Genomic DNA, 21990 nt, shown 5'->3' with positions numbered 1-21990 from the left:
ATCCCAGTGTGGACTGGAGCTGCAGACCGCTATGCTGGGGAGTAGACAAGGGAGGGGTGCAGGCGTCCAGAGAGCCCAGTGCCCCCTCCTGGAGAGCAGCCTCCCGGGGGGAAACTGGCTTGCACTCAGGGGAGCGGAGAGAGACAGACCCGCTCGTTATTCAAATCACATTGTTTTAATAAGCAGAATTGGCGGGCCATATTTGGGTCGGATCATGGCATTGGTAAGAGACCTGTTATCCCACGGGAAAGAGTGACTGGAAGCGTGTATAGCTGGAGTTGGCTATTAAGAAAATACGCCTGTTGTGTTCTTGTACCCCGGCGAGCACAGGCTCTTCAAGAAACCAGTAGCCAGCAATCTGTGAATTTCTAGAATTCACTAGAATTCTTGGCAGATGCTAAACTGAAGCTGCTATCATTACTATTATTATTTTAAACTATGCCTGGTGCTGCGTAGCCCACATGTTCAATAAATAATACCTGCTACTATCATCATCATTATTAGTATTTATGATCATGGGGGAATATACCTAACACAGTGCCTGGCAGAGTAAGTGGTCAATGAAATGTAGCTTTTATTATTAGATGTGGGAAGCTTTCTACTTATACACGGAGGAAGCTATTAATAGAAGCTAAAGGCACTCGGCTCAAAGCACAGACACGGCGCCAAATAAAGCTCTCGAGGCTGCCATACTGTCCTTACCTTCCGGATACTTGTAGAAGCTCGTGATGTCCACACGGGAGTCGCTGCCCACGGCCTTGGTGCTAATGCACCTGCCGATCTTCTTTGTGTCCGAGTATACCCGCTCCCGGCTCTCATCCTCGTGCCACAGCCAGGTGACGTAGTCCGCATTGACCTCCGCAAACACAAAGGGGCCGTCGTGGGCCAGGTGCACGTCCCCCTTGCGGATGGCGGTGACCGAGGCTGGGCCGCACCGGAACACGCCTGGGCAGGAGGGGTGAGCGTGAGCGGAATGGATGAGGCAAAGTGGGGGTCTGGGACCCACCCGGCTGAGCCCCTACCTTCGCTCTCCTCCTGGGGGGTGGCGTCCAGAACCTGCCAGCCATTGTAAGAGGGGCCCAGGTCCTGACGGGCAAACCAACTCTCATTCCAGACATGGAAATTCCTGCCACAGAGAGAGGATGGGGCAGGGTGGCCTTCAGTGAGACAGAGGCCCATAGGATGGCAAGTTTCTACTGTGAGCCAGGCCCTGGGCCCAAACTCCGCAGTACTGTGGCTGAATCTTACGAAACATTCAGTGCGCCATGTTGATGAACAGTTCTATATACGATCTGTATGTATAAATGTATGTATGTGTGTATATATGCATGTATATATATATTCCACTTGTAAGTATATGTATGTATGTACATAGATGTATATATATGTGTGTGCGTATACATATATATATATATGACATATATATATATGAAACTGTTGTTCAAGGTGTCAGAAATACAATCACAGACAACACAGAAGATCTTGCCCTCATGCAGCTTACATTCTAACAAAGGAGAAGGAGGGGGAGGCACCAAAAATAAGGAAGCAGCTATAAATAAAACAAATACAAGTAACAATAAATACTGTGAAGAAAGAGAGAGACCTGAGTAGAGAGTAACTGCTGGAGACCTGCTCTAGGAAAATGACGTCTAAGGTGAGGCTTAAATAACAAAGGCTTAGCCGTCTGAAGAGCGAAGGGAACAGTGTTCCAAGGAGAAGGAACAGCATGTGCAAAGGCTCTGAGACAAGAAAAGGCGTTGTGTATTCAAGGAACAGAAAGTATGTAAGTATGGGGTACCTGGGTGGCTCAGCTGGCTCAGCGTCTGACTCTTGATTTTGGTGTCATGGTCCCAGGGTCATGGGATCGAGCCCCGCATCGGGCTCTGTGCTGAGCGTGCAGCCTGCTTAAGATTCTCTCTCTCCCTCTGCCCCTCTCCCCACTCACACTCTCTCTCTAAAAAAAAACACACAAAAAAACCAAAAACCAACCAACCACCCCCCTCCCAAAAAACCCCAAAACAAAAAAACCCCAAGAAGGTATGTATCTCTAGGCTACAGCCAGCATGAGGGGCAGGTAGGGTTCAGATTACGCAGAGCTCTGTAGGTCTTGGTAAGGAGTTCAGACTTTAAGTTTCCCGTGTCAAAGATGGGACTATGAGACCAGCAAAGCAAAGTGACATCATTTGCCCAAGGTCATGCAGTAAGGAAGCAGGAGGGAGAAACCCCAGGTTGCCTGTCTTGGCATCATTAGAGCTGACCTCAGCATTCCTCTTAAGGAGGTAGTGATCTTTGGGAGAATATCTGGATAAGCATTTGGGGGCAGACTGATAACCTATGAATTGACAGGGGCCCCGGCACCAAAATGTCCATTCTGTGTGAAGAAAAACTTGTTGTTGTTGTTGGTGTTGGTGTTGGTGGTGGTTCTCCTGCAGGGAGAGGGGATGAGGGGAGCCAACAGGAGAAGGAAAGGGGAGAAGGGAAGCAGAGAGAAAGAATGAGGGCAGAGACCTAGAGAGTGTGCATGTGGGGGAGGGGCGGAGAGCGAGAATCCCAAGTAGGCTCCATGCCTATTGCAGACACAGTTCCACGCCATCAGGGTGGGACCTGACTCGGGGCTCAGTCTCCCGAAGTGTGAGATCATGACCTGAGCCAAAATCAAGGGTCGGAGGCTTGAGCTACTGAGCCACCCAGGGCCCCCCCATTTTATTTTAAAACTGCGAAATGCATGAGCAAGATGAATAGTATTACACTCTGGTGCCGATACTAAGTGGGTAAAAAGCGGGGCAGTGAGAAGACTGAGCGTGTATGTTCTTGTGTCTGTAGAGCCTCCCTCTGAAGAGACGCGGGAAGCGAGTCGTCATGTTGGCTCCGTGAGGAGGACGGGAGGCTGGAACCTGGCGGGTGGCCCATTTTGTACAGTTTGAGTGTGAACGCACATGCGTGTATTTCCTATTAAAAACATTAAATTAAAATGAATTGTTCAAAGCTCTCGGGGAAGAGTCTTGTCGCAGCTGAGGAGGGAGGTTGCCTCCCACCTGAGAAACACACATGGCACGCAGGCAGCTGACAGAGGCAGGGGCGTGACACGGGGGCCAGGACGCAGAGGGAATCTCAGTCCTCATCCCCAGGTCACAGGAATCTAGGGGAAGGCTCAGAGTCCCTTGGATGGGGAACCAGGGTTCAAGGCAGTCAGATCTTGAGTCCCCCCTTTGGCCTCTGGGTCACCCCTGAAGGTGCCTCTCCTTCCTGCAGACAGGGTCAGGGAGCCCTCGGGCTGGGCTGGGTTGGGGACCCAGGGGACTGGGACCCACCACATGCTGTCTTCTGTCAGGTCCTCCAGGGTCCGCCCGAAGGAGTCCACGTATTTGTCCACGCTCAGGTTCCTGTCCGTGTCATGGGCCGAGTTAAAGTTGGACACGACCCGGGTCGCGATCCCCAGGCACCTGAGGACTGAAAAGCAGGAGGCTGGCGAGGTGCCCCCAGCAGGCAGTAGGCCTCATCTCTTCCACAGCCCTTCCCGTGTCTGTCTGTCTGTCTGTCTGTCTGCTTTTCCTGCTTCCGCCCTCGGAAGCGCCTCCTTCCCTGTAGAACCTCTCAGGGGACTTCCGAAGACACTAGGCCACCCCCATTTGAATTGCGGGCTCTGAGGCCAGTGGGAACTTGGAAGTCATATAATAACCATGTAATTGCCAGTTCGGGTTCGAGGGGACTGGAGGCCTGGGGCGGTGGAGGGGGTGCACAGGATTTGCTCAAAGGCACTCAAAGAGCTCGAGACAGGAGCCGGGCCTCCTTCAGCAAAATAAAAGATCAAAAGTTACATAAACGAACTATCTGGTTTCTCTCATCGTTAACCAGACTTCTACTTCCCCATCACCAATTAAAGAACACTTGGGGTGCCTGGGTGGCTCAGGCGGTTAAGCGTTTGCCTTCGGTTCAGGTCACGATCTCAGGGTTCAGGAGTTCAAGCCCCATGTGGGGCTCTCAGCTGTGTACACAGAGCCCACATCAGATCCTCGGTCCTCCTCTCTCTGCCCCTCCCCCACTTGTGCCTGCTCTCTCTCTCTCTCTCTCTCTCTCTCAAAAATAAATAAATAAATAAAAACTAAAAAAAAACTTAAAAAAATTAAAAAAAAAAGAAACACATTTTAAAGGAGAGTGAGGGTGGGGGTGGAGGGGTGGGGTGGACTGTATGCAAATATATACAAATGGAGGCAAAAGAGGTAGCCGGCCTGGGGTCAGGGACCCTCTTTCCCTGGGTACCTGTGCACATGACTCCAGCGAAGACCCAGCACTGGCCGTATTTGACTGGCTTGAACCTGCCCTTGAACCACTTGTGCAGAATGGCCACGCTGCCACGCCAGTGCAGGGGGCTGGTGCCACCGCCGTACTTGCCCTGCCACTGGCCTTGAACCACTCCCCGGTCGTTGTTGCTGTTCACCTGGACGGAGGGGGGCATGGGTCCGTCACCAGGCAGGGCCTCCCTCCTCAGGGCGTCGCCACTGTAAAGTCCCCTTACGCTTTGGACGCCCTCCTCATTTGGGGTCACCCCTTACTTTTAAATTACCTGAAAATTAGGGGCATCTGCTCTCTTAACATACCTACTTTGGGTACCATTTATTAAATGACCTGCCATGAGGATTCTCTGTTACTGAAAATTACCTATGATTTTGCAGCATTTTCCCTTTTAAATGATCTGTTTTGGGGACTGGTGCTGGTATAAGTATAGAGATAGTGAGATTAACACTGAGATTAAGAGGGGTGGAGGGACCCATCCAAGTCACATGGCAAGTTAGCAAAAAGTGTGGGTGACCCCCAAGTTCAGGACTTTGACTTAGAGCCCGCACTGTTATCCCACAGGGCTGTGACACTCTACTCTCTGGAACTGGTCACAGCTTTTGAGTCTCTGTGTTCCAACATCCCTCTGGGATCTTGAGGAATGAAGGGTACCAAATACGAGAAAATCGGCTCCATCCAATTGTGGAATCACAGATAGCCATCCTCTGACAACCTGCTTGTGGTCGGCCTTCTGGCTGTCTTTGCAGGAGGAAGTGTTGTTGTGTGTAATATAATAAGGAAGGCACTCTTCCCAGGGAGAGATGGGCCTGTGCACTCCCTCCCTGAATCTGGGCTGGACTGTGACTGCTTTGACCAGTGACTATGGCAGAAGGGATGCGGTGGCAATTTCCAGGGCTTCTTTTTTGGAACAGTTGTTTGGAGAGAAGCCAGCTGCTACGTCTGATGACCCTGAGATCGCCATGCAGTGAGGAAGCCCAAGCTAGCCACACGGAGAGGCTGCGTGGACAGAGAGCCGTGACGGGCCAGCCTCAGCTGTTCTAACCACCCCGGCCCAGGGACAGGAGAGTGAGCAAATCATCTTGACATTCCAGCTCCAGCAGACACAGCGTGGAAGAGAACCAAAGATCCAGACTTCTAGAACCAAGGCCGCAGATATACGGTCTCATCAAACCATTCCAGCCATCTGCAGCCATTCAGATGCCCCCAGCGGAAGCATCTTAGAGGAGAGACAAGCCATCCTATCCTCACGGCGCTCTGCCCAAGTCCCTGATCTATAAAACCGTGAGCATAATAAGCGGCTGTTTCGTGCCACTGAGTTTTGGGGTGGTTTGGGGGCAGCGATAGAGAATTAAAACAAAAGGTGACTTGGGAAAATCATAGGATGGGACCCTGGGGTTGGCTCAGGGACCCATGAGAAAGTGTGTATGCAGGGACGGTGGGGCTCCTCACCATGGCGCTGATGGCCCTGGTGACGTAGATGGGGTCATGGCGGCAGGACACGTCGATGGCTGGGTCATCTTGGTAAAGAGGACTTCGGTCCAGGATGGAGAGGCAGATGTTCAGAATGTCCTCCTCAAACTGTCCCCAGAGAGTCTGTGCTTAGAGGCCAGAGTCTCACCCATATTCCAGACCCTCCTACAATAACTTACCCAGTGGGTGCCTTGTGTTGTGCACGGGAATTCACCTACCCCCACCCTGGGACACCACAGAGCATCCCCAGCTCAGAAACCCTCCCTCAGAGAGTCACCGCGAGCCAGAAGCTCAACCTTAATCAAGTCCCTGCCCTGTGCCGTAACTGCCCCCAATGCTCCCCACTACCCACGGTAAAGTTTGTGGTAAACGAGTGACTCTGGAGTCGCGTCTACCCGGCCTGCCCACTCCTTCGGTTTCAATGATTTTTCCAAATACATTTGAATGAACGGACAACATTTAAACACCGGAGCATCTTGGGGCGCCTGGGTGGCTCAGTCGGTTAAGCATCCGACTCTCGATTTCGGCTCAGGTCCTGGTCTCACGGTTCACGGAATCGAACCCCGTGCCGGGCTCTGCGCTGACAGTACGGAGCCTGCTTGGGATTCTGTCTCTCTCCCTCTCTCTCTGCCCCTCCTCTTCCCCCGCTCTCTCTCTCTCTCTCTCTGTGTCTCTCTCAGAATAAGTAAACATTTAAAAACTGGAGGATCTTTACATACAAATTAAGATTTCAGGTCTCTGAAGCTCCCTGAAGGATCTTTGGAAGGTCCGGGAACCCTGGGTTCCCTTGGCCACATGGCAGGAAGAGGTGGGTGCTGAGAAGTGGTTACCCCTCAGGCGGGCCCCAGACTCTCCAGTACCTCCATCACTACTCGGATTCAAACTCTGGCTCCTGAACCTGACAGTCAGGGTCCTTCACTGGCCCAGCCAACCTTTCTCCAGGACACCCTCAGCCCAAGCAGAACTAATTCCTCTAGCAGACCCTCCTCTGCTCCCTAACTCCCACCTGCTATGGGCTCTGCCCTCTCCCCGGCCAGGCTGTGCCCAGCCCCATTATCGGGAAGTCTCCACCATCCCCGGGGTGGATTTTCTTTCACACTTTTCTGACTGCCCTCTGGCCCCATCTCTACCACTCTGATGCCCGCCCCCCTCCCCACCCCCCACCGCTCCACCATCATGCCCTTTATTGTAATTATTTATCTGCCAATGTCTCTTAAAAGTGTGGTCCCAGACCCGCAGCCTCAGCACCACCTAGGACCTCGTTAGAAATGCACATTCTCAGAGCCCACCCCAGATCTACAGAATCAGCAACTCTGGGGTGGGGCCCAGCCACCCGTGTGTTTTAAAGAGCCCTCCACGGGATTCCGGCGCACGCACAAGACCGAGCATCCGTGATCGAAGTTATCGATTCTTCTACAAAGCACCGTGTCCAAAGCACCTCCCCTTCCCAAGGACCCAGAGCCTGTCTTAGCGCAGCTATTAGTAGATTAGTGAATGAATGGATCTGTTCTAGGAGTCAGCCCGGCTTGTCCCTGCTGGGGAGGGAGGAAGTGAGCAGAGCAGACAGAAGGGCTCCTGGCCTGACTTTCTGCACGCCCCGGCCCACATCCCCCCCCCCTGGCCTGTGCTTCTGGAGACCTGCCCGTAGTTCCAGCCCTGGGCTTGGATGTGCTTCTCCACGCCTTGGAAGATGATCCCGCTGTCATTGAGCACGTACTCCTGTCTCTCCTCCTCTGAGGCCAGAAACACGTCGTCCTCTGAAAAGCAGTTGTCAGGCTCAGCATGGGCTGGGGCTCTGGCCTTGCAGGCCTGGGGAAGGGGCTACATCAGGGAGAGCCCCGGGACGGTGCCGGGAGGCTTGGGACCGGAGAGGGCAAGAGGGGGCTTGCGGGCTCCTAGGCTGCCTTCCGGCGGAGCCCCATTCCCCCTGGGGGCTCCGTTCCCCGGGGCAGGGACCCATCCAGCCCAGCCCAACCCAAGACAGAAGGACTCGAGGAGTCCTGACACCTTTGAGAGGCCTGCTTGATGGCAACAGCAGCCTCATATTTTAGAAATATTTAATAAGAATACTGACCCCAGTACCCCTTACGATGGACCTTGTACATTACAACCATTAGCGCTATGAGTTCTCACCATAATCCCAGGAGGTAGGCACTGTTATCACTCCCGTGTCACCCATGAGGAAACCAAGACTCATAGAGGGAAGCAGAGCTAGGACTGAGCCAAGGCTGCTGATGGCTCAAGCCGGGCTCTTGCCCATTGCTGGGCCTCTCCTCCCACGAGGCCCCATCCCTGCCTACTGGCCCCCGCATGCCAGAAACCCCTGATTCTTGCTCCTCCGGCCCAGGATCCTTTGTAGCACCTGCTACCGGCTTCCTCTGCCCAGTGCCCACCTCTGCCTAAGCTCAGCTCTTGCCAAGCTCTGGGCATCCACCTCCCTGTTGCTTAGTCTGTCTTCCAGGCCCCTGCTAAGGGCAGGCCCACCTCTAGGACAGCTTCCGGGAAAGCTTGCCAGCTCCTACCTGGGCACCATGGGTTGAAAAGGAGAACAAACTCTCCCAGCTTTCGGTCATTTTGTTTTCGGCGAGAGGAGACCCTGGTGCTCATCAGGTAGCGGCCGATGACAGCGTTGGGAGGGCTGCTGATGCTGATGGTCACGGTGTTCTCCGTCTCAGCCTCCTTCACCGCTGCCCAGGTCTTGCCCACTTCCGGCTCCGATATCTGGAACACGGCTTTGGTGTGGCGGTCCTCGGAGGCCTGGGGTCCTGGCGGAGGGGAGAGGCACTCAGGAGATCCAGCTGCCCCTAGGGAACCCAGCTCTAGAGAAGCAGAAAAGCTACAACCCTGGAATGCCCACCTTCACTCCCTGAACTGCTGGGACACTGTGGGGGGCCACCTCCGCGGTTCTGATTCCCACCCACCTCCTGGATCTAGGAGAAAGTAATGGGGACTTTCAAAGTCCACCATTTGTCTAGGAAAGAAAAGCTTGGGCTCCCAAAGTACCTGAAGAATTTCCATCATCTTCCAGAGCCCTCGATTCCTTGGTATGCAGAGAATTCCAGAGCTGTCCTCTCATCTCCCCCACTGCCTGCTGGCAATGCCTGCCGGCTGTCCCGTCCCCGCAAGCTGTCATCAAAGACCTCTAGGGTTCCGGAGCTCAGCCCCCCTCGGCAGGGACACGCTTCCCTCAAGTCTGGGCTGGTGCCCAAAGGGTCTCGGGTCACCGGTCACAAGAAAAATCTTTCTGAATGTAGACCAGCAGAGGGCATTGGCCTGACAATTACCTGTCTCCACCGTGAAGATGATGGTCTCCTGGTCCTCCAGGGGTCTGCTCAGCTCCAGCACCAAGGTGAACGTGTGGCCCCTGCGTACCACCAGCTCAGGGCAGGGGTACTCCTGGGTGTGGTGGGCAACGCCATTCTTCAGGCTCTGCCAGTCCACCTCGGTGACTCTGATCCCTGAGCCGGGGGAGGACAGGGAGGTGAGGCCAAGCCCTTGACATGTTTCTCACCCCCCTCCGCCTTGCCCTCCTGCAGTCGTTTGTTCACGCGGCTACTTTTTATCCTGTGCGATTGATTCCGGTCATTCTCAGCAGTTCACGTTCCTTAAAGTTTCCGCCGACATCGAATTAACGAATACCGAACCACGACTCTTACAGCAAATGCAGGGTTAGGTTCTTGTTAGCTTCTGTTCACAATTCTTCCATCCGCCGATCAATATGTAACCTTCTCTTGTGTGTTCTTCTGTTTAAAGATACCTTATTTAATATATCGTTGAGTCATTAACGTTGAACTCACGGACAACGTAATTCATGCCTGAACCAAGTTCATCTGACACACTGGTTTTCTTAGAAGGCACATCACAGCCTCCTGTGTTTAGGAACATTGGGCAGTGCTTTAGCCCTACACTTGGGGCCCTTTTAAACAGCAAAATTCCCGACAGAGAGGGACAAACATGCAAAAAACCGTGGCATGAAATAGACCTCAAAAGGACACTGTTTACAGTAGGAGGGTGGAAACAAGAAGGCAGGGTGTGGACTTTTTCAACCTTATCTGGAAACGAGCATGTTAGGTGACTCCGTTTTTCCTATTCTGTGCCTGGCTGCAGGTGATCACGAAAGTACCAAGATTTGGAATTCAGAATAAATTTTAGGGGCGCCTGGGTGGCTCAGTCAGTTAAGCGTCCGGCTTCGGCTCAGATCATGATCTCACGGTTCGTGAGTTCAAGCCCCGCATCGGGCTCCGTGCTGACAGCTCGGAGCCCGGAGCCTGCTTCGGATTCCGTGTCTCCCTCTCTCTCGGGCTTGCCCTGGCCAGGGGAGGAGGTTGGCGTTAAGCAGATAGAGCTCAGATGTTTAAGAGCACACTTTGAAAGCGTCCTCACAGCACGGACCCCGGTGCTCCCCTGAGCCAGTGATCCGAGAAACCCAGGTGGGAGCTGAAATGCCTTTCGTGACCTACCCTCCAAAGTTACAGGGTCGCCCCCACTGTCTGCTATTAGTCAAGGCAGCTACAAAGGTCTGCCCAGGTTCAAGGGGAGGGAACACACCCCACCGCTTGATGAAAAATGGGTCCATGTTACATGGTGGGAATGTGCTGGATTAGATATATATTGATATGACCATGCTGTGAAGCATGGTCTGCCACGGTCGGGTCTGTGATTGTATGGAACCCCCAAGCCCTGCTGCCTTTACCTTTGGCCCCACAGGAGTCACAGACCCCAAATCCCTGACTTTAAAACACAGCATGGCTTTGGACCATGCGCAGCGGCTCGTCTGGACCAAGGTCTGGGGAGAGCCGGCCAAAATGTTTGGCTTTTTAAAGGCAGCTTGTATTTTCCAGAGATGGTTGCAATAATATCGCCCATCGCTCGTGCTTTTCCTATCATATGATGTTGGTACTGCCCTCATCAAGATGTAGGATAAAGGTCAGGGTGCCTGGGTAGCTCAGTCGGTTAAGCTCTGGCTTCGGCTCAGGTCATGATCTCACGGTTCGTGAGTTCGAGCCCCGCATCGGGCTCTGTGCTGACAGCTCAGAGCCTGGAGCCTGCTTTGGATTCTCTGTCTCCTTCTCTCCCTGCCCTTCCCTGACTTGCGCTCTGTCTCTCTCTGTCTCTCAAAAATAGATAAACATTTAAAAAAATTTTTTAAACAGTAGGATAGGGGCACTTGGGTGGCTCAGTCGGTTAAGCGTTGGACTTTGGCTCAGGTCGTGATCTCACAGTTTGTGAGTTCAAGCCCCATGTTGGGCTCTGTGCTGACAACTTAGAGGCTGGAGCCTGTTTCAGATTCTGTGTCTCCCCCTCTCTTGGCCCCTTTCCCTCTCTTGTATGCTGCCTCTCTCTCTCTCTCTCAAAAATAAATAAACATTAAAAAAAAAAAAAAAGAAGTAGGATATGTGTTCCCTCTGCCTGAATCTGACAGGACTTGTGGCTAAAACAGAGTGACACTTTGTGACTTGCAAGTCTAGACCATAAAAGTCGACAGAGCTTCTGCCTGGTTCCCTTGAGTTGCTTGACCCGGGAACCCAGCGGCCATGCCATGAAGAAAGTCAAATGGCCCGTGGAGAAGTCCACGTGGAGAGGAACCAAGACTCCCCACCCACAACCCCCTGAGCGCCCACCTCTGGTCACGTGCCTCCCCTGATCCTGAGTGAGGCAAAGACAAGCCGTCCCAGCTGAGCCCCGCCCAGGTTGTGGGTTTGTGAGTGAGCGAATGATTGCTGTTGTTTTAACTGTCCGAGTGTTGGGGCCGTTTGTTACGCAGCAGTAGATAACCGAAACATGCGGGGAGCCCCAGTAATAACTTGGATGGAATTTTCCAACACGCCCCGTGGGAGCAGGACTCAGATTCCATTTGATTGAAGAGTATCAGTAAATGTGACCTATCTTTCGCATCCAGGTTTGGGTTGTCCATTCATACCTGTTAAACTTTTTAATGTGCAGCTCTGGGATCTGGATAAATCTTTAGGAGCTTCTTCACCAATAACACTCAGCTTCTTTCCAATATGCGTATCCTAACTTAGAGGCTGGGTAAGGCTGTCCCCGGTGATGTGAGAACCACCCTGCCCCCAACTATGACAATAAGAATAATAAGGTGGGGGCACCTGGGTGTCTCAGTCGGTTAAGCATCCGACTCTTGATTTCAGCTTAGGTCACGATCTCACGGTTTGTGAGATCGAGCCCTACCTACATTAGGCTCTATGCTGACAGTGCAGAGCCTGCTTGGGATTGTCTCTCTCTCTCCCTCTCTCTCTGCCTCTACCCCACTCACATGCTCTCTCTCTCTCTCTCTCTTAAAATAAATAAACATTAGAAAAAATAATAAGATGAATAGCTAACATATATATATGTATTTATATATATATTTAATGCTATGAGCTAGACATTATCCTCTGTGACTTACATTTATGAATTCATTTAATCCTGACAGTGATCTTGAAGCAAACACTATTATTACCCTCATTTTACAGATGAGAAAATGGAGGCACAGAGAGGTGAAGTAACTTTACAAAGGTCGCACAGCTAGTGTGGGTGATGCCCGGATTCTGTGCTATCCTGCCTTTCTGATGATCAAGGGCTGAGACCGGGAATTGGCAAATCTTGAGTAGTTGGGGTGTGGAATGGAGAAAACACAGGGTTTGGGGCCAGAGACGCCCGGACCCTGACCCCGGTCGGGCTGTGTCTCGTGTGCCCTCGGACACATCACGTCACCTTTCTGAGTCTCGGTGTCCTGGTCTAAAAACTGCAGGTACTGATGGCACCTGCCCCACAGGCCTCTTGGAAGGAAGGCAAAAAGACTGCCCCCATATGACATCCAGCGGTGTGGGATTTTGCATATGGCAGACACTCAGCGAGTATCATTTTCTTCTATCTTTCTGGAGAAGGTGGGACCTATGCTCTGATACCACAGGCTTCTGTTCCTCTTCCTGCTCGCCCTCTGCCTCCTCCCATGGGCAAGGCAAAGTCCAAGTCCTCTGTGCAGCCTGGAAGCCCTGAGGAAGACCCTGTGACTAATTCCTCCCATCCTTCTGCCATAATTGGAATGGACCTGGTCCCAGGATTACTTTTCCTTAGCCTCTAATGATGATGGATCAGTGATAGTCAGTTGTTAACTGGGTCTTTGTAGCCACTCTACCCTGGCTTCCATGACTCCTTGGGGTGGTTCTCCTCCCCCAAGGAAGAGCCTCAACTCCTTGGTCTGGTTCTTGAGACCTCCACTGGGAGGCTAGCCCCACTTTCCAATCTGTCATCACCCATGTTCCCTCTCATTTTCCTGGAGTCACTTAGACCTGGGTCAGCATCCTAGGTCTGTCATTTGCTCACTGTGTGTCCTTCAGCATGACTTCACCTCTCTCATCCATAAAATGGGTATAATAATCGCTTTCTCTCAGCTCTAATAATGACATTGAATAAGATGATGTGTGGAAAGCATCTAGCACATATTAGGTGCTCCTTAAATATCCATTTTGTTTCTTCTCCCGTTGCATGATGTGATAGTTAATTTTATGTATCAACTTGGCTGGGCCATGGTGCTCAGATATTTGGTCAAACGTTATTCCGGATGCTTTTGTGAAGTTGTTTTTTGGATGAGTTTGCATTAAATTGGTGGACTTTAAATAAAGCAGATTACCCTCCATAATGTGGGTGGGCCTCATCCAGGCAGGTAAGTCCTTAGTAGGACACTGACCTCCCCTGAGCAAGAAGCAATTCTGCCAGCAGATCACCTTCGGACTCCAACTGCAACTCTTCCTTGAATCTCTAGCCAGCCAGCCTCCCCTGTGGACTTGGACTTGGTGGCCTCCATAATCGTGGAAGCCAATTCCTTAAAATCTCTCTCTCTCTCTATCCCCTCTATCCCTATCATCTCTCTCTCTCTCTCTCTCTCTCCTCTATCCCTATCATCTCTCTCTCTCTCTTCTAATGTTTACTTATTTATTTTTGAGAGACAGAGAAAGCATGAACAGGGGAGGGGCAGAGAGAGACCCACACAGAAAGAGAAGAAGGCTCCAGGCTCTGAGCTGTCAGCGTGGAACCTGATGCGGGCTCGAACCCACGAACCGTGAGATCATGACCTGAGCTGAAATCAGATGCTTAACTGACCAAGCCACCCAGGTACCCCTCTATCATCTATCTATCTATCCATCCATCATCTGTCTATTCACCCATCCATCATCTATCTATTCATCCATCATCTGTCTATTCACCCATCCATCATCTATCTATCTATCTATCCATCATCTAGCCATCCATCCATCATCTATCCATCCATCCATCATCTATCCATCCATCCATCATCTATCTATCCATCCATCATCTGTCTATCTATCTATCTATCTATCTATCCATCTATTATCTATCTATCCATCCATCATCTATCTATCTATCTATCTATCTATCTATCCATCCATCCATCATCTATCCATCCATCCATCATCTATCCATCCATCCATCATCTATCTATCCATCCATCATCTGTCTATCTATATATCTATCTATCTATCTATCTATCTATCCATCCGTTATCTATCCATCCATCCATCATCTATCTATCTATCTATGCATCCATCATCTATCTATCTATTTATTCATCCATTATCCTTCTATCTGTCTATCTATCTATCTATCTAGTCTACATACACACACATCCTGTTGGTTCTATTTCTCTGGAGAACCTTGAGTAATACACAAGGAGAGTGTGGAACATTGTATTTTTCAAAGGTGGCTTCACTAATTCGTATAGATGATGGATGGATGCCATTCTACACATTTTTCTTATAATGTGATTGAAATCCTTCCCACTGTGGGGTGGGGTTTATATACTCTCTCCTTAATTCTGGGCAGGTGCTTGGGACTGTTCTGACCGATTTATATGGTGGAATGTGAATGCCACGGGCCTTCTGCTGTTGAGACATAAACAGGATGCAGCTTCTGCCTGGCTACTTCTTCCTCAGGATAAGCACCTTTGGAGCCCTGAGCACGCATGCTCTCTCCCTCTGTCTCTGTCTGTCTGTCTCTCCATCACATCTATCTATCAACCAATCACCTATCTATCTGACAAAGTGCAGCAACACAGAGACCACCATGCTGGAGAGGCCTTGAGGAAAGACCAAGATAGAGGAGTCTGAGAAGCCCAAGCACCTGACAGGGTGGGAAGAAGTGTTTACAATAATCCCACCCCAGCCACGGTCAAACTTCAGGGATGAGGAGATCTGGGCAGCAGGTGCATGGCTGGGCCAGGTGCAACATCAGAACGGGGAGTGACGATGGTAATAAATGACTGTTACTGCCTGAAGCCAGTAAAAAATCTTGGGGTGATTTTTTTATGCAGCTACAGTGAGGAAGGATTTCAGAAATTGCATCTCTATATGGAGAGGTGGAAGGAGAAAGTCAGCTTAGAAAAGATATGATTTGGAGGAAAAAAAAATCCCTTGTGTGGTCTCCTTTCCTTACATAGACTATGGGCACCAGGTGGCCCTCTCTGGGTCAAGGAATGATGGGACCTCTGTGGCCTGAAAAAGGCAGCTCCTCTAAGTCCTGCTTGATATAGGGAACTGGGGAAGAGGTGGGTACATTTATAGAAGGAGGAACTCAGGAAGAAAAGAATGGGGTCCCTAAACTCTTGCCTTTTGAGGTTCAATATTACTGGAGGTTTTTTTTTTTAAATGTTTACTTATTTATTTTGAGAGGGAGCATGAGCAGGGAGGGAGAGAGAGTGAGAGAGGAAGAGAGAATCCCAAGCAGGCTCCACACTGTCAAACGTGGAGCCCAACATGGGGCTCAAATTCATGAACCACGAGATCATGACCTGAGCAGAAATCGAGAGCTGGATGCTTTCCCAACTGAGCCACCCAGGTGCCCCTGGAGGTTTTTTCTGATAAAATTAAGTGGTCTTGATTGGAGATCTGCTGATAACGCCAAGGTTACATCTCCACTCTGATCTCTCCCTTGAAATCCAAACAATATGTTCAGCCATCTACTTGAAATCTCCATTGGGTGGTCTTCTAGGAAAATCCAACCTAACACACCCAAAGCAGAACTCCCCATTTCTTCCCTACCCCATCCCCAAATCCCTGCTCTCCTGTGTCTTGGGAGATGTCCCATCTGCCCTGGCACTCAGGACCAAGGCAAGGAATCTCTGATTTCCCCTTTGCTCTCACCCCCCTTATCCGATCCATCAAGTCCCGATGGGACCACCTCCAAAACCTGCATCAAGCCCATCACACACCTCTGTCTCCACCACTACCTTAGGCCAAGCAATGAACGTCTTTCTTGTCTAGACTGCAACAGCCTTCCAACCGGTCTCCACTTACGCGGAGCTGGGCTGGTACCACAGTCTCAATCCCCAGGCCTGAGATTCATGGAGAAGGTTAGTTCTAGCTAACTCTAACCAGGCTGGAAGCCCCAGCCTGGCACCATGATCTGGGGATAATGACCAAATATGCAAATGAGAACTAACATAGCTGACGCGTGAGTCCCAAGCTTGGGAGCTCCTACAGCCAACCAGCGTGCTGGGTGAGCAAGGACTGGTTACAACAGCGACCCCTGTCGGGCGGTGGCTGGAACAGCAGCGCCAGGGGACTTCCCCCACTGGAGAGCTCCCTCTCACATCTGAGAGTAGAGTGGAAGCCTCCCACTGACTTTGCCCCTGCGGTTCTTGGTCAGGAACTTTCCTCTCAAGTCCCAGAAGTCTGCGCTCGGGTGGCCTCTGTTTTGTCTGCACACACAGGCCAGAACCCCAGTTACCTTGTACGTAGGATTGTCTAATAGCCGCAGAGCTCAAAGGGCCATTAGATGCCCAGGTCTTTTGTTTCATTGACAGAAACTGAGACCCAGAGATGGGAAGAAAGAGACTTCTTGCCTGAGGATGCTAAGCCAAGCCACAGCTTGCGCGGGGAAAGGCCAACACAGGGTGTAATTGTTTGTGTGTGTGTGTGTGTGTGTGTGTGTGTGTGTTTAGGGGATGAGTGAGGAGTGGGACGTGAGGTTGTTGGGTGATAATTATCTCAGTGCCGGCATGCCCCAGGGATTCTTGCAAAGGGGGTGGTTAGGAGGTAAAAAGAGTCCCTGGGCTCCAGGTCATGGGTTCAAGTCCTGGGAGTCCCGCCTTGGCTTCATCTTTCCCCGCCACAGCCCAAAGCATCTCCCACCACCCTCCGGGCAAGAGCCGCATCACAGTGGGGCAAGAAGGGTAGAATGAGCCAGAACTGCCATTGTCACCATTACCCCCGAATCTCTCTCACAACTTCCTGCCGGAGTTGAATTCTTTCCTCCGAATTTCCGGTGGATACGTGACCATAGTTCCAGCTTGCATGCCTCTGGCAGGCCACTCACCTGCTGCCCAGATGTTAAAACGTCCTTCCTTCTGCTCAACCACTTTTTTCTTGCAACCTTTCCCCCAGCTGTTCCCACTCTGCCTCTCCGTTAACCCCCCACCCCCAAACATGGCTGTTCTTTTTGCCCTTTGCTGGTTTTGCAGAGCTGTTACCGAGAAATCCTGACCTGCCACCCATCCCCCCAGGCCAGACCTGCCCTGACCCAGGAGGTCACTGCTCTGGTCCTTGTGTTGTCTGTCCCTAGAGCTGCATCTCCGGTGACCTAAGTCGTCCGTACTTGTGAACATCACACCCTCACGACCCGGCCTGGGTGGGCCGATTGTCAGGGCTAGGCAACCAGGATCCCGCTGGGAGAAAACAACTATTCTGGTGGTTACAGGCCAGTTATTTCCTAACTGGTGTCCTCCTCAGCCCTCCTGGGGACAGATGGGCACAGAGGAGGGCAGCCCAAGGCCAAGGGATACAAGGGACACGAGAGATACAAGAGATACGAGAGATAAGGGATGGATTCCAGATCCCCAATTAAAACGAACCCAATGTCACCCCCTCCACATGCTCGGCATGAATCCTGCCAAGACCAAGGCTGTGTCTCTAATCAGTCGCCAAGGAAGCCTGGTCACAGTTGTTTGCTCACAGGTCTTTCTCCTCCACTGGACTGTGGGCTCCGTGAAGGCAAGACCTGGGTCTCATTCTCTCTGGGTTGTTAGAACCCCGCTCAGGGCCCAGGACGTAGTAGAGGCTCAGTGAATATTGGTTGGATGAACGAATGTCCCTCCCTGTCCCTTGGCTGGGACAAGGGTGTGAAAAGGGGAGCTCCGCAGCTTCCTGGCACACCCTTGGGATCAACACCTATGCCCTGTCAGCTGCCCACACCCCGTCCTCTCCACCCACCTGTAATCCCCTCTCTCAAGCGGCCACATTCCAAAACCTGCCTTTCCTTCCTGTCTTCCTGCCTTCTGCAGTCATGGGCCCAGGACATGGGTAGAGCCCCGGCCACCGGCTCCCTGTGGGATGTGGGCTAAGTTGCTTCCTCTCTTGGGGCCTCAGTGTCCTTATCTGTGAAATGACTTAGGGACTGGGTTGTGGGGGGGTTTGCTGGACCAAGTGTCTCTGACAGCCCCAGGGGTCCTCTCAGCCCCTCCCCACAACACGCCCCCCACACCCCCAAGCCCGTGCTGATGTAGGCTTGTCACACAGCCCCTTGGTGGGCACCAGGGAAGGGATGGGAGAGGCAACGTCCCACCAAGGCCTTCTCTGGTCCACACCTGAGGCCCTGAGGACAGAATGGATGACGTATTATCAACCCTGGGCCCCCACCCTGGGGATATGCTGGGTGAGCTCCAGCCCCGAGCTCAAGGCCCATGACCGCCAAACCTGAGGCTGTGCCCGCCAGACATACAGAAAGAGAGAAGCCGTAAGAGCATTCTCTCCGCCTACCCTCTCACCCCAAAGCCTCATGGCCTCTCCACCTGCCGTCTTTTTCTTCTCCTTCCCACCTTCCCCTCTTGGCCTTCCTTCCCATAGCAATTAGGCGCCCAATTTCAGAAGCACACACTTCAGTTCAAATGCAGGCTTCGTGGATCCTTGGCTGTGTGACCGAGGCAAGGGACTGAACCCCTCTGAATCCTGGGACTGGTGATAGTAGCTGCCTCCCCCGGTTGTAACGATTAAGTGAAACAATTTCCACAGAGTACGTAGAGCGGGACCCGGCACGTATTAGGTGCTCAGTAAGCATGCATGTTATTAATCGTATGATCGCCAGTATTTGCCCAAGAACGGCTGGCTGCCAGTCCGGTGTTCTGCCAATTAGTGCTATCCCGAACCTTCCACTTATTGGCTGTGCGGCCCTGGATAAGTGAATGGACCTCTCTGAGGTTCAGACTGCCTGTCCTGAAGCGTGGCAATACTAATACTTTCCTCATAGACTTTTCTGGAAGATGAGGTGACGACCAGAAGTAGGGCAAGGAAGAGAATGCGTCTCCTAGCCCTGGAAACCCAGAGAGTGGAAGGAGCTATCAATAAACACTCTTGAGCCACAAGCTTCAGCCACGGCGAGTGATCTCGCTCTGTATACGGTACTTAGCCCGGCGCCGGGTCACCCTTAGCTGGGTCAGCAGATGGGAGTCCTCCTCCTCTCCCCGGATCCCTCCCGCCACTTTGGTCCACCCCTCCCTATTCCCACGCCCATTGTTTTTCCTTTTACTCCCCCCTCTTCGCCTCTTGCTTAAATTACTGCCTGGCTCCCACAGCCTCCCGGCATTTTCCAGCTCATTTCATTCGTTCCATCCTGTTACTATGGAGAACCCGAGCTTCAGCAAGGAGAGGGGACCCTTCTGACCGCATGAGCGTCAGCATGTCATTGCCCCTTCTCTAGAGCCATCAGATCCACGGCCATTAGGCTGGCGTTCAAGGTCCCTCACCATCTGCCCCCGCCTCCCACTCCCCTCCCGGCCAACCTCATCTTCGCTCCAGCTTGCTTGCTCACCAGCTGGTCCCAGAGGCCAGCCGAAGAACGAGTTTTACTTGGAGGGAAGGTTGCCTCCCGCCCGCCCAGCTCTTCACCACCAACCCACCCCCAGCCCTAGCTCACCCCGACTATTTCTCCTCCTGCCCTTGGGTGACACCAGTCAGCTGATGATGCCTTCCTCCCCAGATCTCTGTCCCAGCCCCAGGGATGGCACCCAGTGGGGCCAAGCCCAGGAGGTTCTCTACTGACGCCAGCAATCTCTCCCAGACACTGGACTCAGCATAATCGGTTTTTAATGGGCCCTATTATAACCCTATCCGTAGTGTGCGTCATGGGCACCTGACCTCCACAGCTAAATGCTTAACTGGGGAGTTGCCTGGGGCCACTGTCCCTTTCCTTCCGGGTCCTCTTGGAAGCTGCTGGCCTCTCTTGCCAGTAGGCAGTGGTGAGAACATCCCAGCCGGAACCAACCATGCACAGAGTATGCCCCCTGATTCTTAGAATTTCTGAGCTGGGAAAAGCGAATTATAATCCACCAGTGGCAGAAGGGTCTCATTTCGTCTGCTAGCACCGATCGATTGCTAGGACTACTTGAAGAACTATGTTGAGGAGAACGCTGGGGCCCTGTAGGGAGGAGTTCAGGGGTCAAGCAGCGACATCTGCCACGGACAGTGAGGGCAGGAGGACAGCCCACAGGCCACACACTTTGCTTCCAGAATCTGATGTCTCGGTCATTCACGTACCGATTGCGTGATGGGCGCACGCCCACTGCTCTGAGGAGTAGGTCCCCAAGAAGCCAGGAGGAACCAGAAGACCGGGGAATTGAATTCAACCTAACTATCTATCACTGCTATTTGCTAGGCGTGATGGATCTCGCACTGTGATTTTACAGGTGGAAAAATGAGCTTCAGAGAGAAGCATGGCCATCCAGCAAGTTAGTAACAGACCTGACATTGGAACTCTCTGTCACTGGCGTCGCCTCCCAGAAGTGTCCTTTCTCAGCAGTTAAACTCTGTCCAGCGGAAGGCCCACAGTGTATCAGAGAATCGGGGTGGAGGGACCTCTCGGTGCTCCCTGAAAAGTAGATCCTGAAGGAAGCAGAGCCCGGGGCTCTAACGGGGAAAACGAACCCCAGGTCTCGAAGCAGCAGTCTGGGGTGTGAGCCGGGGTGGGGTGGCCCTCAGGGAGCAGACCCCATCCGAAGAGCCAGAAAGGCCCAGGATGCCTGTAAGTGTTAGCAGCTCGCAGGGTGGAGTGAGAAGAAGTTCAAATATGACAAGGAAGCTAAACTGCCTGGCTTCGAACGTCAAAAAATAAACAAGAGTTGACTCATGTAATTGTCACATGATCCTGGACGATAGAAAGCAGGAAGCACCACATGAGGAACACCTTTAAAGACCTATGAGAGCAGGACCCCTGCGGGTGCTGACTCACTCACCGCGGGACCCTAGTACCTAGCCAGAGGAGGTGGAAAACCCATAAGTGTTAGCTACTGGGCAAGCTCCTGGAGTCAAAGGGACTTTGCCCCTCACTATTCTGGCACGTTTTCTGAGTCTGCTGCCTCCTGGGCCCCACATGTGAAAACTGTGGGGAGTTCAGCACCCTCGGTCCCATCAGTTCCTCACAGCGGGCCTGCGAAATGTATTCTAATTCCCATTTTACAGATGGGAACATGGAGGCACCAAAGGCAAGTTCCCTTGCTCAAGGCCACATAGCTCCTTTCACCTCAGACAGAGCTGTTCTTGCCCTCAAATCTTGGAGGTGGGAATTAAGAGGAGGTGGCCCCTGGGGCCTCTCTCTGCCCCTTCTCTGTCTTCCCCTGCTCGTCCTCCTCTGTTTCAGCAAGGCCTATGGGGAAGGCCTGGCCCCAGCCCAGGAAGGGCTCTGCCAGGGACTTGCTGGGCGGTCTGGGGCCGGCTCTTTCCATCTCTGGGCCTCCCTCAGGAGCACGAGGGAACGGCACACGGACCATGCAGAAACACAACCCCAAGGATCAGTGATCCAAGTTTCCCCGCACAGACACCCCCTTTCCCGAAGCTCCTCTCAGCGGCCCTGTGCCCCGAGGCCCCCAGGCCCTGCCCGCTCACCTGCCATGCCAGGCCGGCCTGCCCTGGCTTCCCTGGTGTGTGATGTGTGCACCTTCAGGACGGCGTGTCACAGCAGCCAGCCGGACCCGCGTTAACAAGACAGATCCCGGGGCACTCCTAGGCAGGACGCCCAGCGTGCAAGCGGAGGCGTGGCCCCTCTCGCCCTAGCAGCGGCACCTAATCGCCCAGTAATTGCCCTGGTTTGCACCTCGAAGGTGTCCGGCGTGGGAGTGGCCTCAGCCAAGAGGCTTTCCTAACACAGAGTTGAGGGCTGGGCTGTGGGAGAAACTGAGGCCCAGAGAGGTCCCGGGACCTGGCAAGAACAGAGGAGGGAGGA

General features: G+C 52.5%; 1 protein-coding gene across 1 annotated transcript in view; it reads right to left on the bottom strand.

Annotated features, from left to right (window-relative positions):
• The window catches only part of TGM6 (transglutaminase 6), a 40148-nt gene extending 18417 nt beyond the window's left edge, over positions 1–21731 (bottom strand). The window contains exons 1-9 of the mRNA XM_019462737.2: positions 21654–21731; positions 9051–9224; positions 8289–8531; positions 7405–7523; positions 5746–5874; positions 4261–4438; positions 3312–3450; positions 1023–1126; positions 703–945 (exon numbers count right to left, since the gene is read on the bottom strand). Of these exons, the coding sequence (XP_019318282.2) occupies positions 703–945; positions 1023–1126; positions 3312–3450; positions 4261–4438; positions 5746–5874; positions 7405–7523; positions 8289–8531; positions 9051–9224; positions 21654–21660 (1336 nt within the window). The 5' untranslated portion in view covers positions 21661–21731. The remainder of the gene's footprint in view (positions 1–702; positions 946–1022; positions 1127–3311; positions 3451–4260; positions 4439–5745; positions 5875–7404; positions 7524–8288; positions 8532–9050; positions 9225–21653) is intronic.
• Between the last annotated feature and the right edge of the window lie 259 nt (positions 21732–21990).

The sequence above is a fragment of the Panthera pardus genome, unplaced genomic scaffold (genome assembly GCF_024362965.1).
Source record: "Panthera pardus isolate Hobbes unplaced genomic scaffold, ASM2436296v1 HiC_scaffold_25, whole genome shotgun sequence".
NCBI classification, from domain to species: domain Eukaryota; kingdom Metazoa; phylum Chordata; class Mammalia; order Carnivora; family Felidae; genus Panthera; species Panthera pardus.
The sequence above is the reverse complement of the archived record's forward strand: the minus strand, read 5'-3'. Positions and strand labels throughout refer to the sequence as shown.